General features: G+C 39.5%; 1 protein-coding gene across 3 annotated transcripts; it reads left to right on the plus strand.

The window, feature by feature from the left end:
• The first annotated feature begins 1612 nt into the window (after positions 1–1612).
• On the plus strand, positions 1613–13610 carry LOC109439517 (glycine N-acyltransferase). Of its 3 annotated transcripts, none has more exons than XM_074336423.1 (6): positions 1613–2063; positions 7051–7146; positions 9248–9355; positions 10778–10904; positions 12514–12685; positions 13109–13610. In XM_074336423.1, the coding sequence occupies exons 1-6, from the start codon at positions 2025–2027 to the stop codon at positions 13509–13511; spliced, it is 945 nt and encodes a 314-aa protein (XP_074192524.1). In that variant the 5' UTR covers positions 1613–2024; the 3' UTR covers positions 13512–13610. The 3 variants fall into 3 exon arrangements, with proteins under 3 accessions (XP_074192524.1, XP_019575401.2, XP_019575400.2); XM_019719842.2 differs by having other exon boundaries at positions 1613–1937; XM_019719841.2 differs by having other exon boundaries at positions 1621–2005.
• The last annotated feature ends 8163 nt before the right edge of the window (positions 13611–21773 follow it).

Consider the following 21773-nt stretch of genomic DNA (forward strand, 5'->3'; position numbering starts at 1 on the left):
AACGATCCGTGTCACAATCATTTCTGGTATATTCCAATTTCTATCAAATAAAAACATTACCTTATTCACCACGTCTGGCACTGTGTGACTTCTGGGTATTCCCCAAAGTCACAATGATTCAGGACATCGAGGCAGCCATGACAATACAACTGAAGACACTCACAAAAGAGGATTTCCAGGACTGCTTCAGAAAGTGGCAAGAAAAATGGGATGAGTGTGTTCAAAGTGAGGGGGAGTATTTTGAGAAGGATTAATGGCAATGTGTCTTTTACTGTAATAATTTCTTTTTTTATTTAAACAATCACCATATTGTTGGATCACAGCTTATAAATGGTGCTGTCAGGATATCAGCCCTGTTAATTTGGCCATATCAGAGCTGTTATGTTAGGCAGACTGACACCAGTGCTCCTGAAACTTTGTGTCTGACCTCATGTTCAAGAGAAAATTTACATGCACTGTCTCATGTAAAAAACCACGAATGATAACCAGAGTCAAGGAAAAGCAGGAAAAATCCTTGGTTACCTGGTATGAAAATACTCTTGACAGCTGGGGAAACAACCCAGAGAGGTTAACAGCCTAGATTAAGTTACAAGGGAGGGCAGCAGAGACCCTAGATCTGACTGAGTAAGGCTGAGGGCTAAAGGAAACAGAAGACCAGAGGTCTGGTTTCTAGTACTGGGGCACAGGACTCTTCTGTTGTAGTCAACCTTTGTGAGATACGGACCCTGCTGGGGCCAGGGTATCCACTCTGCTGATAGTGACAGAATAGTTTCAATGGCCTTGGCCTTGGAGAAATAATAATGAATGGTTACAATGCCATCGACCCCAGGAGATAAGACTGAGGACTAATACTCTAGGAAGGAGAAGACTCCTAGAGAGGGCGGGAAAAAAGATGTGCAAACTTGGGCTGTGCTGGTCCATGGACTGAAGGGGCACCCCAGCTTTTCGGACTTTCTCTCTAGACACTAGCCACCCCTGTCTGTGCTCCTCTGATTAGAGTGATTCTTCTTCCCTCCATAATGAAACTACCCACTTACCTGGTAAACAAGGATAAGGCTGATGAGGACAAGAAGTAGTGTTAGATTTCCTCCTTAGTTGTTTCAAATAGGAGTTGGGACTCAAAATATCATTTCTAAGAACAATTCTCTTTTTTCTGTGGATGGTACAGCAAGTGTAATGTGGGGTTGTGGGCATGTTTGTGTGAAGAGGCTCTGGGTTTAAATTCTATTTAATTCAGCCACGCTGAACCTCAGTTTCCTTCTCTATAAAAGTGAGTCTAAGAAGTGCTCACAGGGTCATTCTCCTGTTGTTTAACTGCAGCCTTAGAATAGGCCGTGAGAGGGCAGAGCTTATCCTACAAAAGGAGAGTCCTTACAGCTTTAGTCACTCGATGCAAGTGATTTCCTGTTCTGTATACGTGTAAGGAAAGAGATCAGATTCTGCAAATCAGATCTCACCCATATCTTGCCTACTGTTTTGCTCTTCTTGCAGATATTTGAGAGTGGGAAGGGGAGGAAGAAGGCATTTATTGCCTACACAATCTGACTCCCCTTCCAGTATCTGGCCTGTTGGTTCACAAACATTGCAGAGTAGTGACAAAGCCTGTGGGAGCAAAGAGCAGCCTGGCGTTTTGGGAAAAAATAGCTCCGGCGGCACACTGTCAACCTGTGAACCTTGCAGAAGCAGCTCCTTCAGCACGAGGCTCCCAAAGGAAGGGCTGGATTGCGTAAGCGCTAACACCAGGAATTTTTCACTTTGTGTAAGGTCCACCTTAGAAACCTAAGCTCAGCAGTTTCTGGAAGAGACACGCCAAATTGCACTCTGTAAGGTACTGCAGAACTGACCACATCAGGGGGAAATTTCTTCATCTAGAAGTCTGTTCTTCTCATTTGTTCCTGGGGACAACTGTGAAGATTGGTATAAAGGCATCTCCCCGGGTGAGGACTCATGCCCTTCTCTCCCGACCTCAAAAGAGATAATCATTGCTTTGCGGCATCCTGTCCACGTAAGTGACACAAATCAAAATGCTCATACTGTGCTCTGCTCAATATCATATACCTAAGGTAAATGAATAAGTTCAACTTAAAAAATATACGTCTAGCACCTACTCTGTAAACGGCAACTAGTTAGGTGCTATAAAAGTTTCTTGCAGGTTTCTGATCTGAACTGATAAATGAATGAGGAGAGATTTGGGCACTTTTGGAAGCGGGTGGGTGAAGGGAGCACTGAATGTGTGGAGGCACTGCAAACGTGACCATACTTCATCCTTCTGGTTATGTTATAAGGTTTTTTCTGCCTGGCTGATGAGAAGGTTGTTGTACTTAAAGTCAGAAAGGAAATAAGTAGATGAATATAGACAAGATTTCAAACCAGATTTATCATTTTTTTAAGTCGTATAGTAAGCAAATTTACTTTAAAGATTTCCCCTATACTGCTACGACCACAATCTATTTTTTTATTTGTCTGTGTTCTGTTTAAACTTATGCTCGTCTATGTGCTCTATGGACTGTTTTATGTCCTACATTCTCTCATTTTCTTCTAACACTTTCCCAATGTGTCCATACATACAGGTATAATGTGAGTGTTGTAGAGTTGCTTCACCCCAGTAGATCATATATTACCTTTCCCTATCGCTGGACATTGGGATTTTGCGCAGACCGTGCTTATGTGTGTGTGACTTTATCTAATTCTGTTTAGAGCTTTTTTCCTTTTGAACTGTTTTCTTTCTGTTAATTTTCTACTTCTGGAATGACTGAGTTAAAGATTCTGAAGCTCACTCACGAGGAAGTTGCCTGTGGCCCAATTCGCCATCTCACAGTGACTGTGTCAGAATCTCAGTCTCAGTCATTTTCAGTCTCCCCTAGTCATTTGGCACCATCCTTGGTTGTTAGTTTGTGTGCACCTCCTTTGAGGGTGGTACGGACGCTACACTTTTCAGGGAATATGGTAGCATCACACCCCACGGCTTTGACAGCAAACTCTCCGTGCATGTCATACTCATGTAACCTCCTTGTGAGTTGCCTCTGAATAAAAGATAAGATTAGCTTTCAGAAATTTCCATTTTCACAGTCCTAAGGCCTTCAAATATATGACAAAGTTATCTCTACACTGGTCTGGTCTGGATTTTTCTTCAAGACATAACTTAGCATAAAGTAGCTTAAAATCTTTCTCATGCCCAGCATATATTAAGCACTCAATATACATACGTTGCTTGAATTCGTCAATTAATCATATCTATGCTTTGGACAGTGGAAAAATCAGACAGAAAGGCTACTATAAGCATTTCATGCATTCACTGCTTCACCACCCACTTATTAAAGGCATATTATGAGGCAGGGATAATGATAAGCGTAAGGGACAAGGTAATGAATAAGATCAGCTCTCGTCCCCACAGGAGTTCACACCTAGGGAAGTACTACTACTGTTAGTAGCAGTTTCATGGAGAGTGCCAGATCGGACACCCACCAACCTGGGGCTGTCTAGGTGGAAGGAGAGCAAAACGAAACAAACCAAGCTAAGTGGCACCCACCACGGTCCCCAGAGAAAGCTCCAACAGATTCCAGCCCCTGCAGCACATGCCCCCGAAACAGTCACTGTATCTGCTTCGCACATGACCCTTCGCATATGCTTTTCAAACTGCTGTCTCTGCACTGAAACTCATTGGGACTGAATTTGTGTGTGGGCCCTGTAAGAGTGGACACTCAGTTTCCCACAGCTCCTCGGCTCCCTCAGATGCCTGGCTTATCCTTAAACCAGATGTTATACGGGCTCCCCTTCCCAGTGCCAGTCCGGGTCCCTCAGGCTGGGAAGCCTGAGGTGGGTCTTAGACACTTGGGTCATTGGGGGAAGTCTGTGGCCATAATATCCTTCCTACCCGTGGCATGTCACACCCAGGGTGTGGGTCCTGAGCATACTGACTCTGCCCTGCCTATCTGTCTTGATGTGGCTTTTCCTTCACAGCCTCCTTAATATTCTCCAGTTATAGCGCATCTGTTCCACTAGTCTTCGGATTGTTTGCAGAGATACTTGCTCTACATAGTGGTAGTTTTGGTGTGTCCTAGAAGAATTGAGCCCAGGATCTTCCTAGTCTGCCATTTTGACCAGGAGGTTGATCTGTCTGGGGAGCTATTTTAGATAAAGGACCTGGGGGCAGGTGGGAAGGCAGAAAATAGCGGAGGGGCAAATAAGTACAGACAGCAATGACTTTCTTCTAACATCTACCTTCAGAAATTTACAACCACCTGAGTCTATCAAGAAATCATTGTTAAAAATTAAAAATCAGCACCATTTGTTGCAAAGACTATCCTGTCTTTATTTAATTGTCTAGACATCTTTGTAGAAATCCAATTGACCACAAATGTCTATTTCTGGACCCTCAATGCCATTTCATTGATTTATTTGTTGATCCTTATACCAAAACCTCTCTATCATGATTACTGCAGCTTTCTAGTAAGCTTTGAAGTCACGTAAATTTTAAAATCAGCTTGTAATGTTTTACAATTAATTTTTGGGTGTTTTATAACTAATTATAAACTATACATCAATTTGGAAAAGATGGTGACATATTAGCAATAATTGGTCCTATGGTCTTTTTTATTTTGCTCTGTGTAACATATTATAGATAGTTTCAATTGCTGTATCTTTAGTTTCACTGATCTTTTCTTCTGTAATGTCTGATGAACTTATAGTAACACCCAATGTATATTTCATTTTAGGTGTATGTTTTTCAGTTCTGTAAGCTCCATCGGGTTCTCTTTTATATCCTCCATTTTTCTTAATTGTTCATGTTTTCCTCCATCTTGTCAAACATGAGGAGCACTGTTATTATAGCTATTTAATATCCACGTTTGCTATTCCAATATCTCTGCATCTCCCTATTTTTAAAATTTCTTTAGGTAAGGAGAAACCTTATTTACAAGTGTTATTGCGTGGAAGTGGGGGAAAGAGACCATTCCAATAGGGGAAGAAACACCAATACAATAAGGAAAACATTTTGACCATAAAGTCTGCAAATGTCCCTTCTGAGTCAATACTTACTGACCTGTGCTTTTCAGCTGGTTAGGGAATCACGTTTTCCCATTTCTTTTCATGCCTAGCATTTTTGTTGTTGTTTTTGTTTTGTTTTGTTTTTGGATGCTGGAAAATGTGAATTATATACTGTTAGTTGATAGCTGTTGCTATACTTATTGAGAGCATTGCATTTTGTTCTGGTGCACATCTAAGTTATTGCAATCAGATGGATCATTTCAAGGTTTTCTTCTAACCAGTGTTAGAATGGATCTTGAGCAGACGTGGCCAAGTTTCACCCTCCTGCTAATCCGGAGCATCTTACTCAATAGACTTATGTTCTGAGAACTTCCACTCCAGCCTGTGGGAAACATAAACTATTCACAGCTTTGTGTGAGATCTATGAAGTTTTCCACCTGCCCCTTTGCAGTGCTTATTCTCCTAAGACAAAGTCTAAGGTAGCTTCCCCTTACACAGGTCAGTAATGTGCCAAAGATTCGAGGAGATCACTTTCTCTGAAGAGCTCCAGATCTCTATCTATCTATTATCTATCTATCTATTATCTATCTATCTATCTATCTATCTATCTATCTATCTATCTATCTATCTATCTATCTAGCTCTAGCTCTAGCTCTAGCTCTAGCTCTAGCTCTAGCTCTAGCTCTAGCTCTAGCTCTAGCTCTAGCTGTCTCTCTTTCTACTTTCTCTCTGTGTGAAGCTCTACCCTGTCTTCCACAAACTCCAATCTCTGTATGCTCGTCAGTGAGACCCGTGTGCTCAGGGTCAGGTTCCATTTCCTTGAGCTGCAGCCTTCATACAATAAGCTGATGCAATCATACGTCTCACATTCTCTGCTTTCCTTTTTTTGGGCTGTCATTGTTTTGCACTTCCCCCGTCCAAGAAAAGGTAAATCGAGATCCTGGTATCCAATCTTGGCCAAAAGCAGAGGTTTCCTCCCTCCTTTTCTAAAATCACAAAGTTACACTCTTCGGGCCTGGAGTGTTGCATCGCAGTCCCAGGGATTTTAATTCAACGTCCTCTCACTTACAAGTAACGTACTCCTCCAATGATCACAATTCCAAAATCAAAAACTGGTACAGCCTCTTTTCTCCCCTTTTTTCATATTGTTGGGGTATTATGGAATGTTTTGGTAATCTCAAGTTGATACAGTAGGTCAAATATGTAAAAAAAAAATGCTATTTTTATACTACCTAGTGCTTTGTACAATACGTATCACAGATCCAAGAGTGAGGCTTAGAGATGGAGTAAGACTCAGAAACAGGGTAAGACTCACTGACAGGATGAGGGTACCATCTGGGACGATGACTTGGCAATTTAAATAAAAGAAAAAAAGGTTAGTTGTTTATATTTTAGACCATGTCAAAATGCCCTCCATTAGAAAGGCTGCATCAAAATATCATACAATGTACAGCACGTGTACACAACTGGGGAGAAGGAAGAGGAGGGATAGAGGAGGAGAAGAAAAAGAAATACAAGGAAGAGCAGAGAGAGAGGAGGAAGACTGGTCGTAGTGATAAAATAGCACGCTCAGTGCTTACCATATGAAACCTACTCTTCTAAGCACCTACTTACTCATTTAATGTATTAACTCATTTAACCCGCACAAATTCTGGAAGTTGATTAGTGCTGTTATCCCATCTACCCTGAGGAAACCAAGGCACAGAGAGACTAAGTAACTTTCCCAAGGTTACACAGCTTAATACTGGTAGAGTCAGGAAAATCACCGATAGCAACTAAATTTCAAAAGACATTATATTTTTAAAATGTGCTTGTTACCATAACGTGAAACTGATGTCTGGAATTCACCGATGTGTAAGAAGGTGAACTACGAAATTCCAAAAGGTGCCGCCTGTGCTTTCTGCCATTCTTGTCCTTCCTTGGAGATGGTGAAGACCTAGTGAAGGTGACACCACTAAAGGGACCCTAAGAGGGACCTGTGCATTAGGATAGAACTTGCTCCTTTTGTTTCTGAATCTCTTTCAGCTCTTCTCATTCCTGGTTGTTTCTTGTTTATCTCCCTAGGCTAAGGTATCTGCCATGATGTTCCCATTACAAGGTGCCCAGATGCTTCAGATGTTGGAGACATATTTGAGGAAGAGTCTTCCTGAATCTTTAAAGGTACAGTTGAAAATTGTCAGGGAGGGAAGGAATAGAAACTTCCTGTGAAAGAAGAGGAAAAGAGAATAACATTTGTTGAGTACCAATTCTGTGCCAGGCACTGTTGCATATTTTCTGTCATTCAATACCCTACAAGATATTTGCTCTGATGTCCATGTCACGGGATAAGAAGGTGGAGGCTCAGTTAAGTCATGTGCCCTGTATTACACAGATGTGTTGAGTTGCCATGCTTGGTAAGAACATAGGTATGTCTGAGACCTACCACAGTCTTTTGCCCTGTGCTCTGTGATTCAAAAAGTATTCCTCACTCCTTTCCAAGGAACATTCCATAACAGCCCTGGAAATTTGCCCAGTTTTTCTCCAAAGGCAAGACTACATATAATGTTTAATTTGTTCCCCCTAAGAGAGCACTTTGCCAGGTGAAACATTGACCATCATGAGTCTTCTTTGAAATTAATAATAAGTCAATTCCTAGTTTGACTTAAATTTCCCAATTGCTCTGAACTACTGCATATCAGGCTATTTTGTGGTCAGATCCCAGTAGCTCCCTTAACCTAGTAAAATTGATCAGAAATCTCAGGGTTAGAAAGAACATACACATCAATACCTACATCCAGAAGTGTGCAAGAGCAACTCTACTGATAGGCCCAGGTCCTTACTTGTGCTTTTCTTTAACAACCGAAGGTATAGGGTCTGCACCATTGTGTGTGTGTGTGTGTGTGTGTGTGTGTGTGTGTGTGTGTAACAATCATTGTCCCTGAAACTTTTTTGTGGAAATAGATACCTGATTTCTCCTGTTTTATATGATACTTTTATAACATGCACACATGTTAGATCAGATAAATGTATTCACCTCCCTCAATGCCTAGTAGATTCGTTATTCACTTCTTTCAGTATAGGAGAAAATACTATTTTATTTACATTATTTTATTTATAGATCCTTTGGCTTCATATCACTTTTTGGAAAGAGACTAATGTAGTAACTTGTCTGTTCTTTAATTACTACCAAAAATAAATGGCTCCAAATCAACTAATCTAAAATTAAAGTCACTACATTGGTGAGGTGGAAGGTGGCAGGAGGGAAGGATACTGATATAGTCATTGGACTTCATCTGTCCCTGGGGAAGCCATTAAAGTGTCTACCATCTTTTGGACCTTTGGTCATTGGCTTGTTTCCTTGCTGGTAACTGTGGATTTGTGTTCGCAATTGTCATAAGGCCCATGCTGCCATATTCCCAAGCACCAAACCACATGGACACTTCATGTTCACAGGCTTGACATAATTCATTCTCTCCCCACTCCTCCTTCTCTCTCAATAGCCTGTACAACATGGTGGGGTTAGGGATCCAAGGTTGCCGCCAGGCAGGGGACCCCACACCCTATTCTCTTGAGCACTGTGTTGTAGCCTCAGCTTGTTGGTGGGAGTTCATTTGACCTTTCCAGAAGGTAATATGGACATATGTGTTAAAGAATTTTAAACATAGTCTTTGAACCAACAATTAGTTTTCTGTATATTCTAAAAAAATATCAAATGCCCATGCAAAGATTTCTGTGCAAGCATGTTCTATAGAGAATTATTTGTTAAAGTGAAAAGTTGGAAACAGCTGAAATAACCGTCAATAACCAAATGAATAAATGAAATGGTGATACATTCATATAATGGAATCCTGTGCAGCCATTAGAAAACAACTGAAAAGTATGTGTTTATGAACATAAAAATATGCCCACAGTAAATTTAGTGGGGAAAAAAACATGTATCAGATCATCTTATTTTTGTTCAATTATGTATCTCTGTGTGTATGAATAGGAAAAAGTCTGGGAAAAGATGAAATGCTAAAATAAAGAGTGATGTTCTTACAATCATGAATTTTATTTGTCCAAATATTTTCCTATATGCATGCATGATTCATAATGGAGGGGAAGAAAAAGGTCCTCTCATTTGACCTGTAGTACAAGGAGATTGTTTGACCTAGGTGCCCTATTTGGTTCTTTGCATTAAATTTCATGAAGTCACAGAAAGAATTTATTGTCCTGATCAAACAGGACACTTTTTCATCCTTTCCTAATATACTTACCCTCCCACTTTCTTGGGATGCTGTAGGTTTATGGGACCGTCTTCCACATGAACCAAGGAAACCCATTCAAGCTAAAGGTCCTGGTGGACAAGTGGCCTGATTATAATACAGTAGTCGTCCGCCCTCAGGAGCAGGTAAGGAGCCTGATGTGGAATGAATACACTTCTGCTTTCTTATTTGCTACGTGCCTACCAATTGCCTAGCAAGGTGGTAGACCCAGGAGATATAGAAATGATTTGCAGTGATGTTAAACAAGTCCGTGTCCTGAAGGAGCTTATAACCTTGAGGAAAAGAGAGAGAAGCAAATAAATTATAACTCATGGTGAAGTATGCAAGATCAGAAGATGCACAAGGTACAGTGATAGTACAGGCGAAAGCTGTTTAAACTATGGAGGCTGAAGATGGCGGTTACAGGATAAGGTTAGGGGCACTTCTCAGTGGAAGTTTCACCTGACTTGCATTTTGTAGATAACTAATTTGTTAGGCTGACAAAGAATAGAGGACATAGCACGGGCAAAGGTAGGAGGGTGTGAAGCAGGACAGTGAGGTAGGGTGATTGTATAAAGCAAATTTATAGAGCTAGAATTTCCATATACATTTTAGGGGAACCTTTAAAAATTAGTGAAACAAAATTTCAAAACCAAAAATTTTTAAGCTCATTTAAAAACATCTAGTGAAATTATAAATTTATATAATACAAGTATTGTACCTTTTCTATAAATAAATAGTATTTAAAATCACTAAATTAGATAATATATAAAATGGAGAAATTTATATTAATAATAAAAACTGAAGTGACATAAAATCATTTGATATGTTATCTTAAATGTGATCTTAAGGAAGAAAATGTGTTAGTATTGTCATCGCTGATTTGTGACTGTGTTTTGCGCAACTTTTACCAACTATTTTTAAAAAGCTTTCTAATTCTGCCCTGGTTTCGGTAATATTTTTCTGTGCCTCCTTCCTCCTAATAATCTCATCTTTTTTTAATAATGGGGCTCCTTCTAAATAAATGGTTTCTTTGTTTTTCGGGAACTACAATTTGTTTAACCATAGTATTGTTTTAAGAAAACATTTCTAAGTGGGTTTCGTCTTCTTTGAGTTCGTTAAGTATAGATGGAAATTTTAATCCAGAGTAACCAAATTTAATACTGTCATATTCATAGTTTTTGTGTTCTGTAACTATTTGAACTGTAGTAAATATTATTCTTGCAACAGAAGCTCTTCCTTGTCGATTGATTTTTCTCTTCTTCCTGTTGAGGATCATGGAAGTCTAGAACAATGCTTTCTAAATACTAGTGTCTCTGCTTGATTTGAAATTTTAAAGCAATATATGGGCAGAGAATAGTATTGTTCTGTAATTTTCCATTATAAATTGAATACTTGAAACTCTTCACCTCATGATTAAATGATTCAGAAATAATCATAATGCACCATTAAATACCAATATTTTAGTACTTAAAATTTTCACAGAAAAATGGAATTTAGAAAAAGTATTATAATCATGAAATACATGGAAGTTTCCTTCCCTATTCTCCTTTCTCTAATGATGACAGGAGATGATAGATGATTTTGATCACTACACCAATACCTATCAAATCTACTCCAAGGACCCTGAGAACTCTCAGCACTTCCTTAGCTCACCAGAGGTCATCAACTGGAAACAGCACTTGCAGATCCAAAGTAAGTAAGAGGAATGGGATTTGTGTTGACTCACTTCTCTGTCCTCAACAGTTTACCCTGTGGCTCATATCTCCTTTCTCCAAGCTCCAGACCCTCAGCCTGCTGTCATTTTTGGACTCTGCTTCTACTATACCTGTAAAGAGGGAAAAACACCCTCAAACTTGCAAAGACTGGCTTCATATATGGAACCATAACATAATTATTAGATAGCCAAGAATTTATGGCGTATTTTGCAAACATACCCAGAATCCCTTAGGTTGATTGAGTGCCAGAGCTGAGTTTCCCTAGGGGCTTCTGTTCCTAGAATAAGAATGACAACTGGTACCTTCAAATACCTCCCAGGTCCTGAAGGACAAGTGGCATGGTTACAAGCATACCCTCCGGAGTCAGACTCCCGAGGATGGCATCTGTCACTTGCTATATAATCCGAGCCACGTGACTTATTCTTGCTAAGATTGCGGCTTTCATATATAAAACTGAGGATAATAATGGTACCTAAAACACAGGGGTGTTGAAAGGATTATATAAAATCTTGAATAAGAATTGCTTAGCACAATACCTGGATGTGTCTGTTAACTTTTGCTGCATAGCAAACCTCGTAATTCTGTGAAACAATCTGGACTGGGCTTTGCAAGGCATTTCTTTTGCTGGTCTCATTTGGGTTTCCTCATGCAGTTGCAATCCATTAATAGGTGGACTATTGGCTGGATGTTCTAGCATGGCCTCAGTCACGTGTCTTTTTTTATTATTAAATTTTATTGTGGTGACAATTGTTAATAAAGTTACATAGATTTCAGGTGTTCAAATTTGTAGTAAATAATCTATATATCACATTGTGTGTTCACCACCCAGAGTCAGTTCTTCCATCACCATATGTTTGATCCCTTTTACCCTCATCTACCACCTCCCCCCTCCTTTATCCTCTGGTAACCACTAAACTATCAGTCACATGTCTTAATGATGGTTCTGGCTGTCAGTGCTGGTTGCTCTGGTGACAACCCGATAGGAGCACAAGTCATCAGCAGGCTAGTTTAGGCCTATTTATATGGTGTTGGTCTCAAGGTCATTAAGAACACAAAGAGAGGCAAAGCCTCAATGTGGAAGCACTCCTAAACCTCTCCCTACATCAAATTTACCCTTCCCCATTGGAAAGAACAAGTCATACGGCGAAGGTCAGATGCAATGCAGGAGGGAACTATTCCCAGGAATGGATAGAGGAAATGTGGACTAATTGTGGGCCATTCCTGCAACAATCTACCATACTAGAAACATAGTAAGTGTGCAATAGACGTACACTACTATTTTTTTAAATAACTCATCTCCTATGATTATCAAAACTGCATGAATATGTATCCCAGAAATCTTGGTTCCAGTTTGGTATTGCCACAAATGGCATAACCATGACTGCATGAATTTCTGAGCACTTTTTCACTTAAGTAAAATGAGGAAGTTGCACAAATCCTGATTCTGTGGCCTCCATCACATAGTGGCAGCACCAAGCCAGAACCAAGGTTTTCTGACTCTAATTCCTAGCACTTGCTCTTCCACTGGACAGCTTCTCCATAGAACGAACTGCAATCATCGCATCTCTCTTTATAATCCCCTCTAGGTTCACAGTCCAGCCTGAATGAGGCAATACAAAATCTAGCAGTCACGAAATCCTTCAAAGTCGAGCAAACACAGCGCTTTCTCTATATGACAACTGAGACTATAAAGAAACTGGTTCCTTCCCTGTTGGATGTGAAGAATTTACCCCCCCACAGTGGCAAACCGAAAGCCATGTAAGTTTGATAAAAGTCCCTCCCACTATTCCCACCTCTGAGTCCTGAAGCGCCTCCCAACTTCTCCTCCTGTTTTTACTCTGTCCATCCCATAATCAATATTATTCAAAGCAACCAGAACAATCATGTTTAGAAATGTAATTTAGAGCATGTTCATCTCCTGCTTAAAAAGCTCCCACCACCTCCTCTGTCATCTGGAATACACCAGGCCTCTGTCAACTTCGCCGACTTCTCTTTTGCTCCTTGCTTTCTGCCTCCAGCAACACTGGCCTTAGTTCTGTCCCTGTGTCATCACAAGCTCACCCTACTCCAGGACTTGCATTTGCTATCCCCGCTGCCTCGTCAGTCTCTCAAGACAACAGAGATAAGAACAAATATAATAAATAATCATGGACTTTGCTTTTTCTCTTGGAACCTCCATAGCAACCAAGAGATGTTTAAACTCTCATCCCTGGATGTCACCCATGCTGCCCTGGTGAATAAATTATGGCATTTTGGTGGCAATGAGAGGAGCCAGAGATTCATCGAGCGCTGTATCAGGAGCTTCCCCAGCTTCGCTCTGCTGGGGCCTGAGGGGACCCCCGTGTCCTGGAGCCTGATGGACCAGACAGGAGAGATGCGGATGGGAGGCACCGTGCCTGAGTACAGAGCCCAGGGTCTCGTCACCTATGTTGTCTATACCCAGTCCCAGGCTATGGAGAAACTCGGCTTCCCCACGTATTCTCATGTCGACAAGAATAACAAAATTATGCAGAAGACATGTTATAATCTGCATCATCTCCCCATGCCCTGTGACTGGAACCAGTGGCACTGTGTGCCTCTGTGATGTCCTACACACAAGACAGTGTCGAATGGGCCTGGGCCCCTGGCTGGAGTAGTGGATGGGTGGATGGACCAAAAGAATAAATGGTAATTGCAATCATCAGTAAGAGACTGGTCTCTGGGGAAGCGGTATGCATGGTCAGCAGGACCACCATGGTCCCTGAATTCAAATCACTCACAAGCTTCCCTTAGATTTGTCCATGTAAAGCTGTCCCAGGTACCCTGCATGGCCCCACATACTTTAGGTCCCCACACTTCTGGAGATCTCGGTGACACTTCTTCATCAGCTATGTGTGGCTCCAAATGGCTTCTCCTGAAACTCCTAGTGCATGGGATTGGTGGAGACTTGCCCAATTATCCAAGAAGGGGTAATGTTTTCTGGGAATTATGACTTATTCCTTTCTCTTTCTATAGCCTTTCTCTTAATGTTCATCAAGTGAACTCTGCTCGGTAGGTCTGTAGAGATTATTCTGTCCTCTGATTGCTGCTTTATGAGTACATTAAATATATTTTACACAAAACATAGGACGTATTTAGGTTAAACATTACATACATGGTATGGCAGGGAGAGTTACTAAGAAAAGGACTAACTTATATTAGCCTGTCCTCTCCTCACTCCCACACAAGGGAAAATGATTCATTATTGTTTCTAAAAATGGAGGTAACTAAAACACCCCAAACCACCAGAGATTCTGTGTTTGATTATAGAAATTGAAGTTAAGTGGTTCATGATGATAAGAATATGGGGTGAGTTTATGGAGAGTGGGAGGACCCAGACCAAGGAGGTAGATATTTATTGAGAAGAGATAGAAGTTGAGGGGGAGAACAGTACAGAATCGGGACCTATTGTTTCATTTGACCTTGGCACATTGTTTCATGTGCCTGAATTCTATGCAGTTAAGACAACAGTGTCATGGGTGAGTATGGTTGGTAATGCAGAGGGATATTTTTTCTGGTTGGTACCCGTTAGTTGGGAGAGTTAGCTGTCCTAACACTTCAAGAGAAGTAACACTAAATCCCAACATTGTGCAGCAAAGACAGCACTCAACTGGGAATCACCTGGATCAAGATTAATGTCAATTGTGTTCATTTTGTCTAACTCACTGAGAAAAAAGAGAAAAGACAAACGAAATCAAAAATGAAAGAGGACAAGGTACAATGAACACCACAGAAATACAAAGGGTCATACAAGAATACTGTGAAGGATGATGTGCCACCAATAAACTAGAAGTGAACAAGTTCTTAGAAACAGATAACCTTCCTAGACTGAATCATGAAAAACTGGAAAATCTCAATTAAATGATCAACAGTAAGGAAATTGAAATAATCATCAAAAGCCTGCCCAAAAGTAAAAGTCCAGGACCAGACAGATTTACTAACTAATTCCACCAAACATTCAGTGAAGATTTAATATCTGTCATTCTCAAACTCTTCCAAACACTTGAAGAAGAGGCAATACTTCTTACCACATTTTATGATGCCAACATTACCCTGTTACCAAAACCTGGTAAGAATTAACACTAGAAAAGAAAACAATAAACCAATATCTCGGATGAATACAGAGGCAAACTTCCTAAACAAAACACTACAAATCAAATCAAATACATTAAAAAGGTTATACATCATGATCAGGTGGGGTTCATTCCAGGGGCACAGGATGGTTCAACATATGCAAATTGGTCAATATGGTACACCACATAAATAAAATACTGGATAAAAAATTTAAGATATCAATAGATGTAGAAAAAGCATTTGACAAGATACAACCTCCATTTATGATTAAAACACTTAAGATCAGAGGGTAACAGGGGACAGGGGTGGTAGATGAGGGTAAAGGGGATCAAATATATGGTGATGGAAGGAGAACTGACTCTGGGTGGTGAACACACAATGTGATTTATAGAGGATGTAATACAGAATTGTACACCTGAAATCTATGTAATTTTACTAACAATTGTCACCCCAATAAACTTAAAAAAAAACACACTTAAGAAAATGGGTACATAAGGAAAGTACCTCAACATATTAAAGACCATATATCGTGTTTCCCCGAAAGTGGTGGGTGTTCCTCTTTGGCCTCACCATGTCCTGCGTTCTTATGTGGGGGAGCAGGAGCTGAGACCCCACAGGCCACCCCGCATGACAGTGGCTTTGTTCCCCTCCCAGGAATGGCAACTGCCAGACCTTAGCTGTCTCACTTCTGTATCTCCACCCCTGTCGCTGGGACTGGCAGCCGCGTATGTTTGCTGCTCAGGAAGGAACTTCTACTTCTCTAGTTCTAGAAGCTACCTCTCATTCTCAGGGCTGCAAACAGTGTGCTCTGTAACCTGACACTCACTCCTCCAGCTTCTTCCTGGTCCCCCTGCTAGCTCTCAGAGTGTAAGGGCATGCAGCCAGATTCCACGGCTTTGTTTTCTGCCTGGCAATGGTGGCTGCTAGGCCACAGCTGCCACACCTCTGTGTTCCATCTCTGCCTGGGTCACTGGGTTAAGCCACAGTGTGCGATGACCACGCAGGCCAGATGTTTATTCTACCTTTCTGATCTTTAGGGCTGCAGAGAGTGCATGCTGCAACCTGATTCCTCCCCTCTCCTAAGACCCTTAGTGAGAGTACCTGTCTCTGCCCTTCTCCCTCTCCTCCTCCCCTGTTCACCCCCTTGGTCTACCTTCAGTTGTTTCAACGCGCAGATCTCACACATGTTTATGTGTTGAGCAGGGACGCCTTTGTTGAATTATAACAGTTCAACTTGTTGTAACTTCAGTGGGAGAGACCAGGGCTATCTCTTATCCCCCCATGCTTCTGACCACATAATCATTTTTAATGACTGCATAATATTATATGGAAGAATTCTAATTTAATTTCTCTATCTTCTGTTGCTGGACATGTCACTTTTTTTTCTAAATTTTTGGTTGAATGAGCTTCTGCCTATTTAATAAGTAGAGACAGAACATGGTGTTGTGAGCACGGGTTTGGTGAACAAAGTCCAAGAGCATCACACACGGGGCAATCTGTTTAACCTTTTCCACAAACATTTGTTCACTGAAGAGATGAAGAAAGAGAGACCCTCCAGACTGGAAGGGGCCCTGTGGTTGTGGGGAGAGGGGAAGCAGCAGTGTGTGCCAGACAGGACCTCAGGACTAAGTGCAGTAGAAACATGGTGCCTTAGCAGGTAGCACAGAAGATGCCAAAGACCAAGGGCCAATGGAATGATGAACATTTCAATGACCAAGGACCACACCTCAGCCTGTGCTTTTGCACCCTTTTCATGACGTGTTTATGTCAGACTCAGGAGGAAGAGGGGGAGGCAAACTTTGAGTTACTGAGCTTTTATAAAATTATTAAATTTCTGCCATCGGCAAAGGTTCAATATAGAAATTAAGTGCAATTTTAGGAAAACTAAAGAGGTTACAAATTTTGAACATTGGTGTTTGGGACCAGTGACATTCATATGCACTAGATTAAAAATAGGTGAGATCACTTCTCTTTTCTATGCACATGCTAGCATCACTAAGTCAGAACATAGTGATCCAGGCGGCCACTACACATGGAATGAATTGGAGTTGACGTTAACCGATTTTGTATCCACTATTTGGAGAAATTGATAGGCAGTTTTTCAGGTCATGACACAAATATTTCTCTCACATGAGACGTTAGTGAGCATTGAATGGGAATGGGTTTTAAGCTACATCTTTGTAACAAGAACCATTCATAGAAATATTCTGGATTTCTACTTACGGGAAAAACTATGTCATCAAAGAGTCAATTGAGTGGAGAGAAGAAGCAATTATTCATTAAAGTTGAGGATCTGATATTGAGCCTTACTTGGCCTCACAATAGAGTTGGGCTAAGAGTAGTGTCAAGAGTTGTCTCACAAAAGTTGAGATCAATTTAACACAAGGAGGAAAGAATAATTCAAATCCCAGAAATCTGCCCTATAGAGGCAGAAAAACAAATTTAACCTAGAAAACTTTAAAGCAGCCACTCGAGATGAAACCATCCTAGTGCACAGAGCACCTAACTGATTTACTACCTCCCCCTCCGAAAAAAATAAAAGGTAGTTAGCTGTGGGATGCATTCATTCATTGAATAGGATTGCCAGCTGAAGGCCATTAAGAGTTAACATAGACAAATATTAGGTGATGCCTACCAAAACAGATGACTTTAGTTTTAGCACAGTTGATCTGGAGTCATTTTTTCTGGTAGTAATTAAAGGTAGAACAGGCAAGCGTTTAATCCATATCTAGTAAAGGAAAGTCTAATTAATTCCTTTCCTGAAAATGCACAGTCATCCTGGTTAAAGGTGGTAGATCCCTTTGGAGAAGACGGAGAGGAAGACTGACAGTATACATGTTTGACAGTGGAATGATTCTCCCTCAAGGGTACTTATTCTTCCTTCCATTCAAGGAGTTCCAGATCTGTAAATTGGCTCAAGTCTGGGAATTAATTGAGAGGCAGTGATTCTCTGTTTTTATGATTCAAGTAAGATGTTTGAGTTCATGTAAAGCACTTGGTGTACTTCCTGATACTTAGTAAGTGTTCAAGACATGTTGGCTCTTAATTTTATCATATCATTTTATTTAAGCTTCCCCACAACTCTGTGAGGGAATGATAACCCTGTAAAAGTTGGAGCAAGAACACTGAGACTCACAGATATTTAACTTTTGCAATGTTACCCAGAAAACTGAATTTGTGGAATCAAAGCAGTGTGACTCCAAACCCTGCCTCCTGGGTAGTTGTCCTGCCCTACCGCAGTTAGAAGGATCGGTGTATTAGTTTATACTAACTGCCTGTGGCTTAGTCTACAAAAGACCCTACACAAGGTGTCAGAGCACAAAAGGTAGGATATCATGTTATTTCTTCCAGATTTCCCATCAGCATGAACAGTATAATAACTATACTGAATCATACAGTGTGCTCATGCTTCCCTATGGAGTCCAGATGCATGATTCATCAGCAAAAGAAAATGGCATTTATTTTAGAGGCAAGCCTTGTAAACTAACAGGGTTTATACCTAAGGGTTTTGTTGTCTCTGTTTTTGGTGCTGTTATAAATGGTACTGATTTTTAGTTTTGAATACCAATTGTTCATTGCTAGTTTATAAAAATACAATCAATTTTTGTATTTATGGTATATTGACCTTGAATCCTATGTCCTCGCTAAACTTAGTATTATATCTAGGAGCGTTTTGTTTTTTGTAGATTTCTTAGGATTTTTTACATCAGACAATCATGCCCTCAGAGAATGAACTCTGTTTTATTTCTTTCTTTCCAGTATGTATTCCTTTTTTTATTTTTTCTTATTGCACTGGCTAGGATACCCATATCATGTTGAATAGAAATCATAAGGATGAATAATCCTTGCCTTGTTACTGACCTCAGAGGGAACCTTCAGTCTATCACTATTCAGTATTATGTTAGATGTATGTTATTCGTGTATGCTTCTCATCAGGTTGAATAAATTTCTTTCTATTCCTAGTTTGCTGAGAGTTTTATTTTCATTAGGAATATTGCATGTTGTCAAATACTTTTCTACATCTATTAAGAGAAGATCATATGGCTTTTCTGTCTGCTGATATGATGAATTACATTGATTGATTTTTGAATATTGAACCTGCCTTGCTTTATCAAGATAAATTCCCCTTGGCTATGACGTATTATCCTTGCAATATATTGATGGATTTGACTTGATATTTTGTTGAGGAGTTTTTCATCTATGTTCATAAGGGATATTGTTCTGTAGTTTTCTTATAATATCCATTTCTGGTTTTGGTATCAGTAATTCTGTACCCATAAAATGAGTTGGGAAGTGTTCCCTCCTCTGTTCTCTTCTGCAAGAATTGGTATTATTTCTTCCTTGTATGTGTAGTAGAAATTCTCACTAAAAGCATCTGGGCGTGGAGTTTTCTTTGTTGGAAAGTTTTAAATTATGAAATCACTTTCCCCAATATATATGAAACAATTTAGGTTGTATATTTCTTCTTCAGTGGCCTTTGGTAATTTGTGCTTTTCACAGACCATAATTTGTGGAAATTACGGGCATAGTGTTGATAATAGTATGTCCTTATTATCCTTATAATGTCTATTGGGTTTGTAGTGATGTCCCCTATTTCATTCCTGATGTTGGTAATTTGTATCTTCTCTCTTTATTTCTTGATCAGTTTGGTTAGTGATCTTTTCAAAGAACCAGATTTTGGATTCATTGATTTTCTCAATTGTTTTTCTCCTCTTAAGTTCATTGAGTTTAGCTGTTATCTTTTACATTTTCCTTAATTCTGTTTGCTTTGGGGTTAACTTAAACTGGTGTTTTTAAGGTGAAAACTTAAAGCATTGATTTGAGACCACTATTCTTTATTAGTGTAAGTATTTAATACTATATATTTCCCACTTATAGTTATATCCCAAAGCTTTAGTTATATCCCAATTTGATATGTTGTTTTCCATTTTCATTCACTTAAAATATTTTCTAATTTTTCCTCTGACTTTAAAGCATGGTTTATTTAGAAGTATGTTGTATAATTTCTAAATATCTAAATATTTTCAGATACTTCTCAGATTTAAAAAGTTTTAAGTTTAATTTCATATTATTCAAGGACATACTTGATATGATTTCAATTCTTTTAAAGTTCTTTAAAATATGGTCTATTTTGGTAAATGTTTAATGTGCATTTGAAAAAAGATGTAATCTGCTGTTATTGAGGAAAGTATTCTATAAATGTCAATTAGTTCAAACTGGCTCATAGTATTGTTCAGTTCTTCTATGTACTTAGAGGTTTTATGTCTATTCTATAAATTACTTATAAAAGAGTGTTGAAGTCTTTAATTATACTTGTGGATTTACCTATTTCTTCTTTCAGTTTTATCAATTTTTGCTTCATGTACTTTGAGCCTCTGTTGTTAGGTATATACATTTCAGCATTTTTTATGTCTTCTTGGTGAACTGATACCTTGATCATAATGCAATGGCACTCTTTATCCCTGGTAATATTCTAGTCCCTTTGCAACATATATTATTAAAGAAAAAAAAGAACTCTCTATGGTACAAGATCATTGATCCGTTTCTAAAACTAAATTTCTGTCTCACCACAAATTAAACATTATCCTTTCAGGTTTAACAAAACATACAATGACCTGTTGTTAATTTCAAAGAAGAGTCATAATGGTTAACCTTTCATCAGTCACTTGATTGTTTAGAAAAAATAAATTAAGCATTAATATGTTAGTTTCAGTCAACTTTGCAATTCTTGGAATAACTCCCGGTGTTATCTAACATAATTCTTGGTAGGGAACAAGGGGATGGTTTTGGGTCATCACACAGCAAAGGTCACAGTAGGTTCAAATCATAGCATTGCCACTCACTACTGGTGTGACTTTGGTCAAGTCATATGACTAGCCTCCCTTTCTTCTTTGGTTACATGGATATAATATACCTGACGTGCAGCAAGGTGATGTGACCCAAACGAGTTGCAAAATGAGTGAATGCCTGACAGAACAGGTGCTCAGTGAACACTTATTCTCTTTCCCACCTCTTTCATAGGCAGTTGCTAGTCCTTTATTCCCTAAGATGCTCCACTCTCACCTTCAAGGACTCAAGGAAGCTCCTCCTCAAGGATTTCTCTAGAGTCTGCAGCACTGTGGGCCTTGTAATCAGAACATCTTGGCAGGTACCTTAGGCTAAAGAGAGGATCAAGAACCAGGAATGAGAAGTGCTAGAAGACATGATAGGCACTTCTAGCTTTTGGTCTGGCCTTTATCACAGCCACTTCATTGGTGCCCCATTCACTAAACTCCTCATTATCTCAATGAAGGATAAGATTGGCAGGAAGCACAGCTGCCTCTTTCTGAAATTATTTTCAATATTTTTTAAACTTTTAAAAATATTTCTGAAATTTTAATTTTAATTTTTATATCACCCAGAATTTCAATAATTAAGGATTCACTGAGATTAACAAATGAGTATATTCTCTAAGCATATATGAGCATCTTATAGATTAAGTTTTCATTTATGACAAGCCTGACTTTGCCACTTAGAAGCTTGGGCAAGTTATTTAACTCCTCTGTAACTTGGCTTCCTCATCTATAAATGGCAATGACCTGTCCCATTGAGTAGTTGTGACAAATAAACCAATACATGTAAAGTTCTTAGAACGGTGTCTGAGACATACTAAGCACTCAATTAATGATTATGATTATTATTACCCTTTTTATTATCATTAGCAGAAGCAATAGTCAATCCACCCTGTCATCCAAAAAAAAGTCTATTGGGTGAC

The sequence above is a fragment of the Rhinolophus sinicus genome, linkage group LG06, assembly GCF_036562045.2.
Source record: "Rhinolophus sinicus isolate RSC01 linkage group LG06, ASM3656204v1, whole genome shotgun sequence".
Lineage (NCBI taxonomy): Eukaryota > Metazoa > Chordata > Mammalia > Chiroptera > Rhinolophidae > Rhinolophus > Rhinolophus sinicus.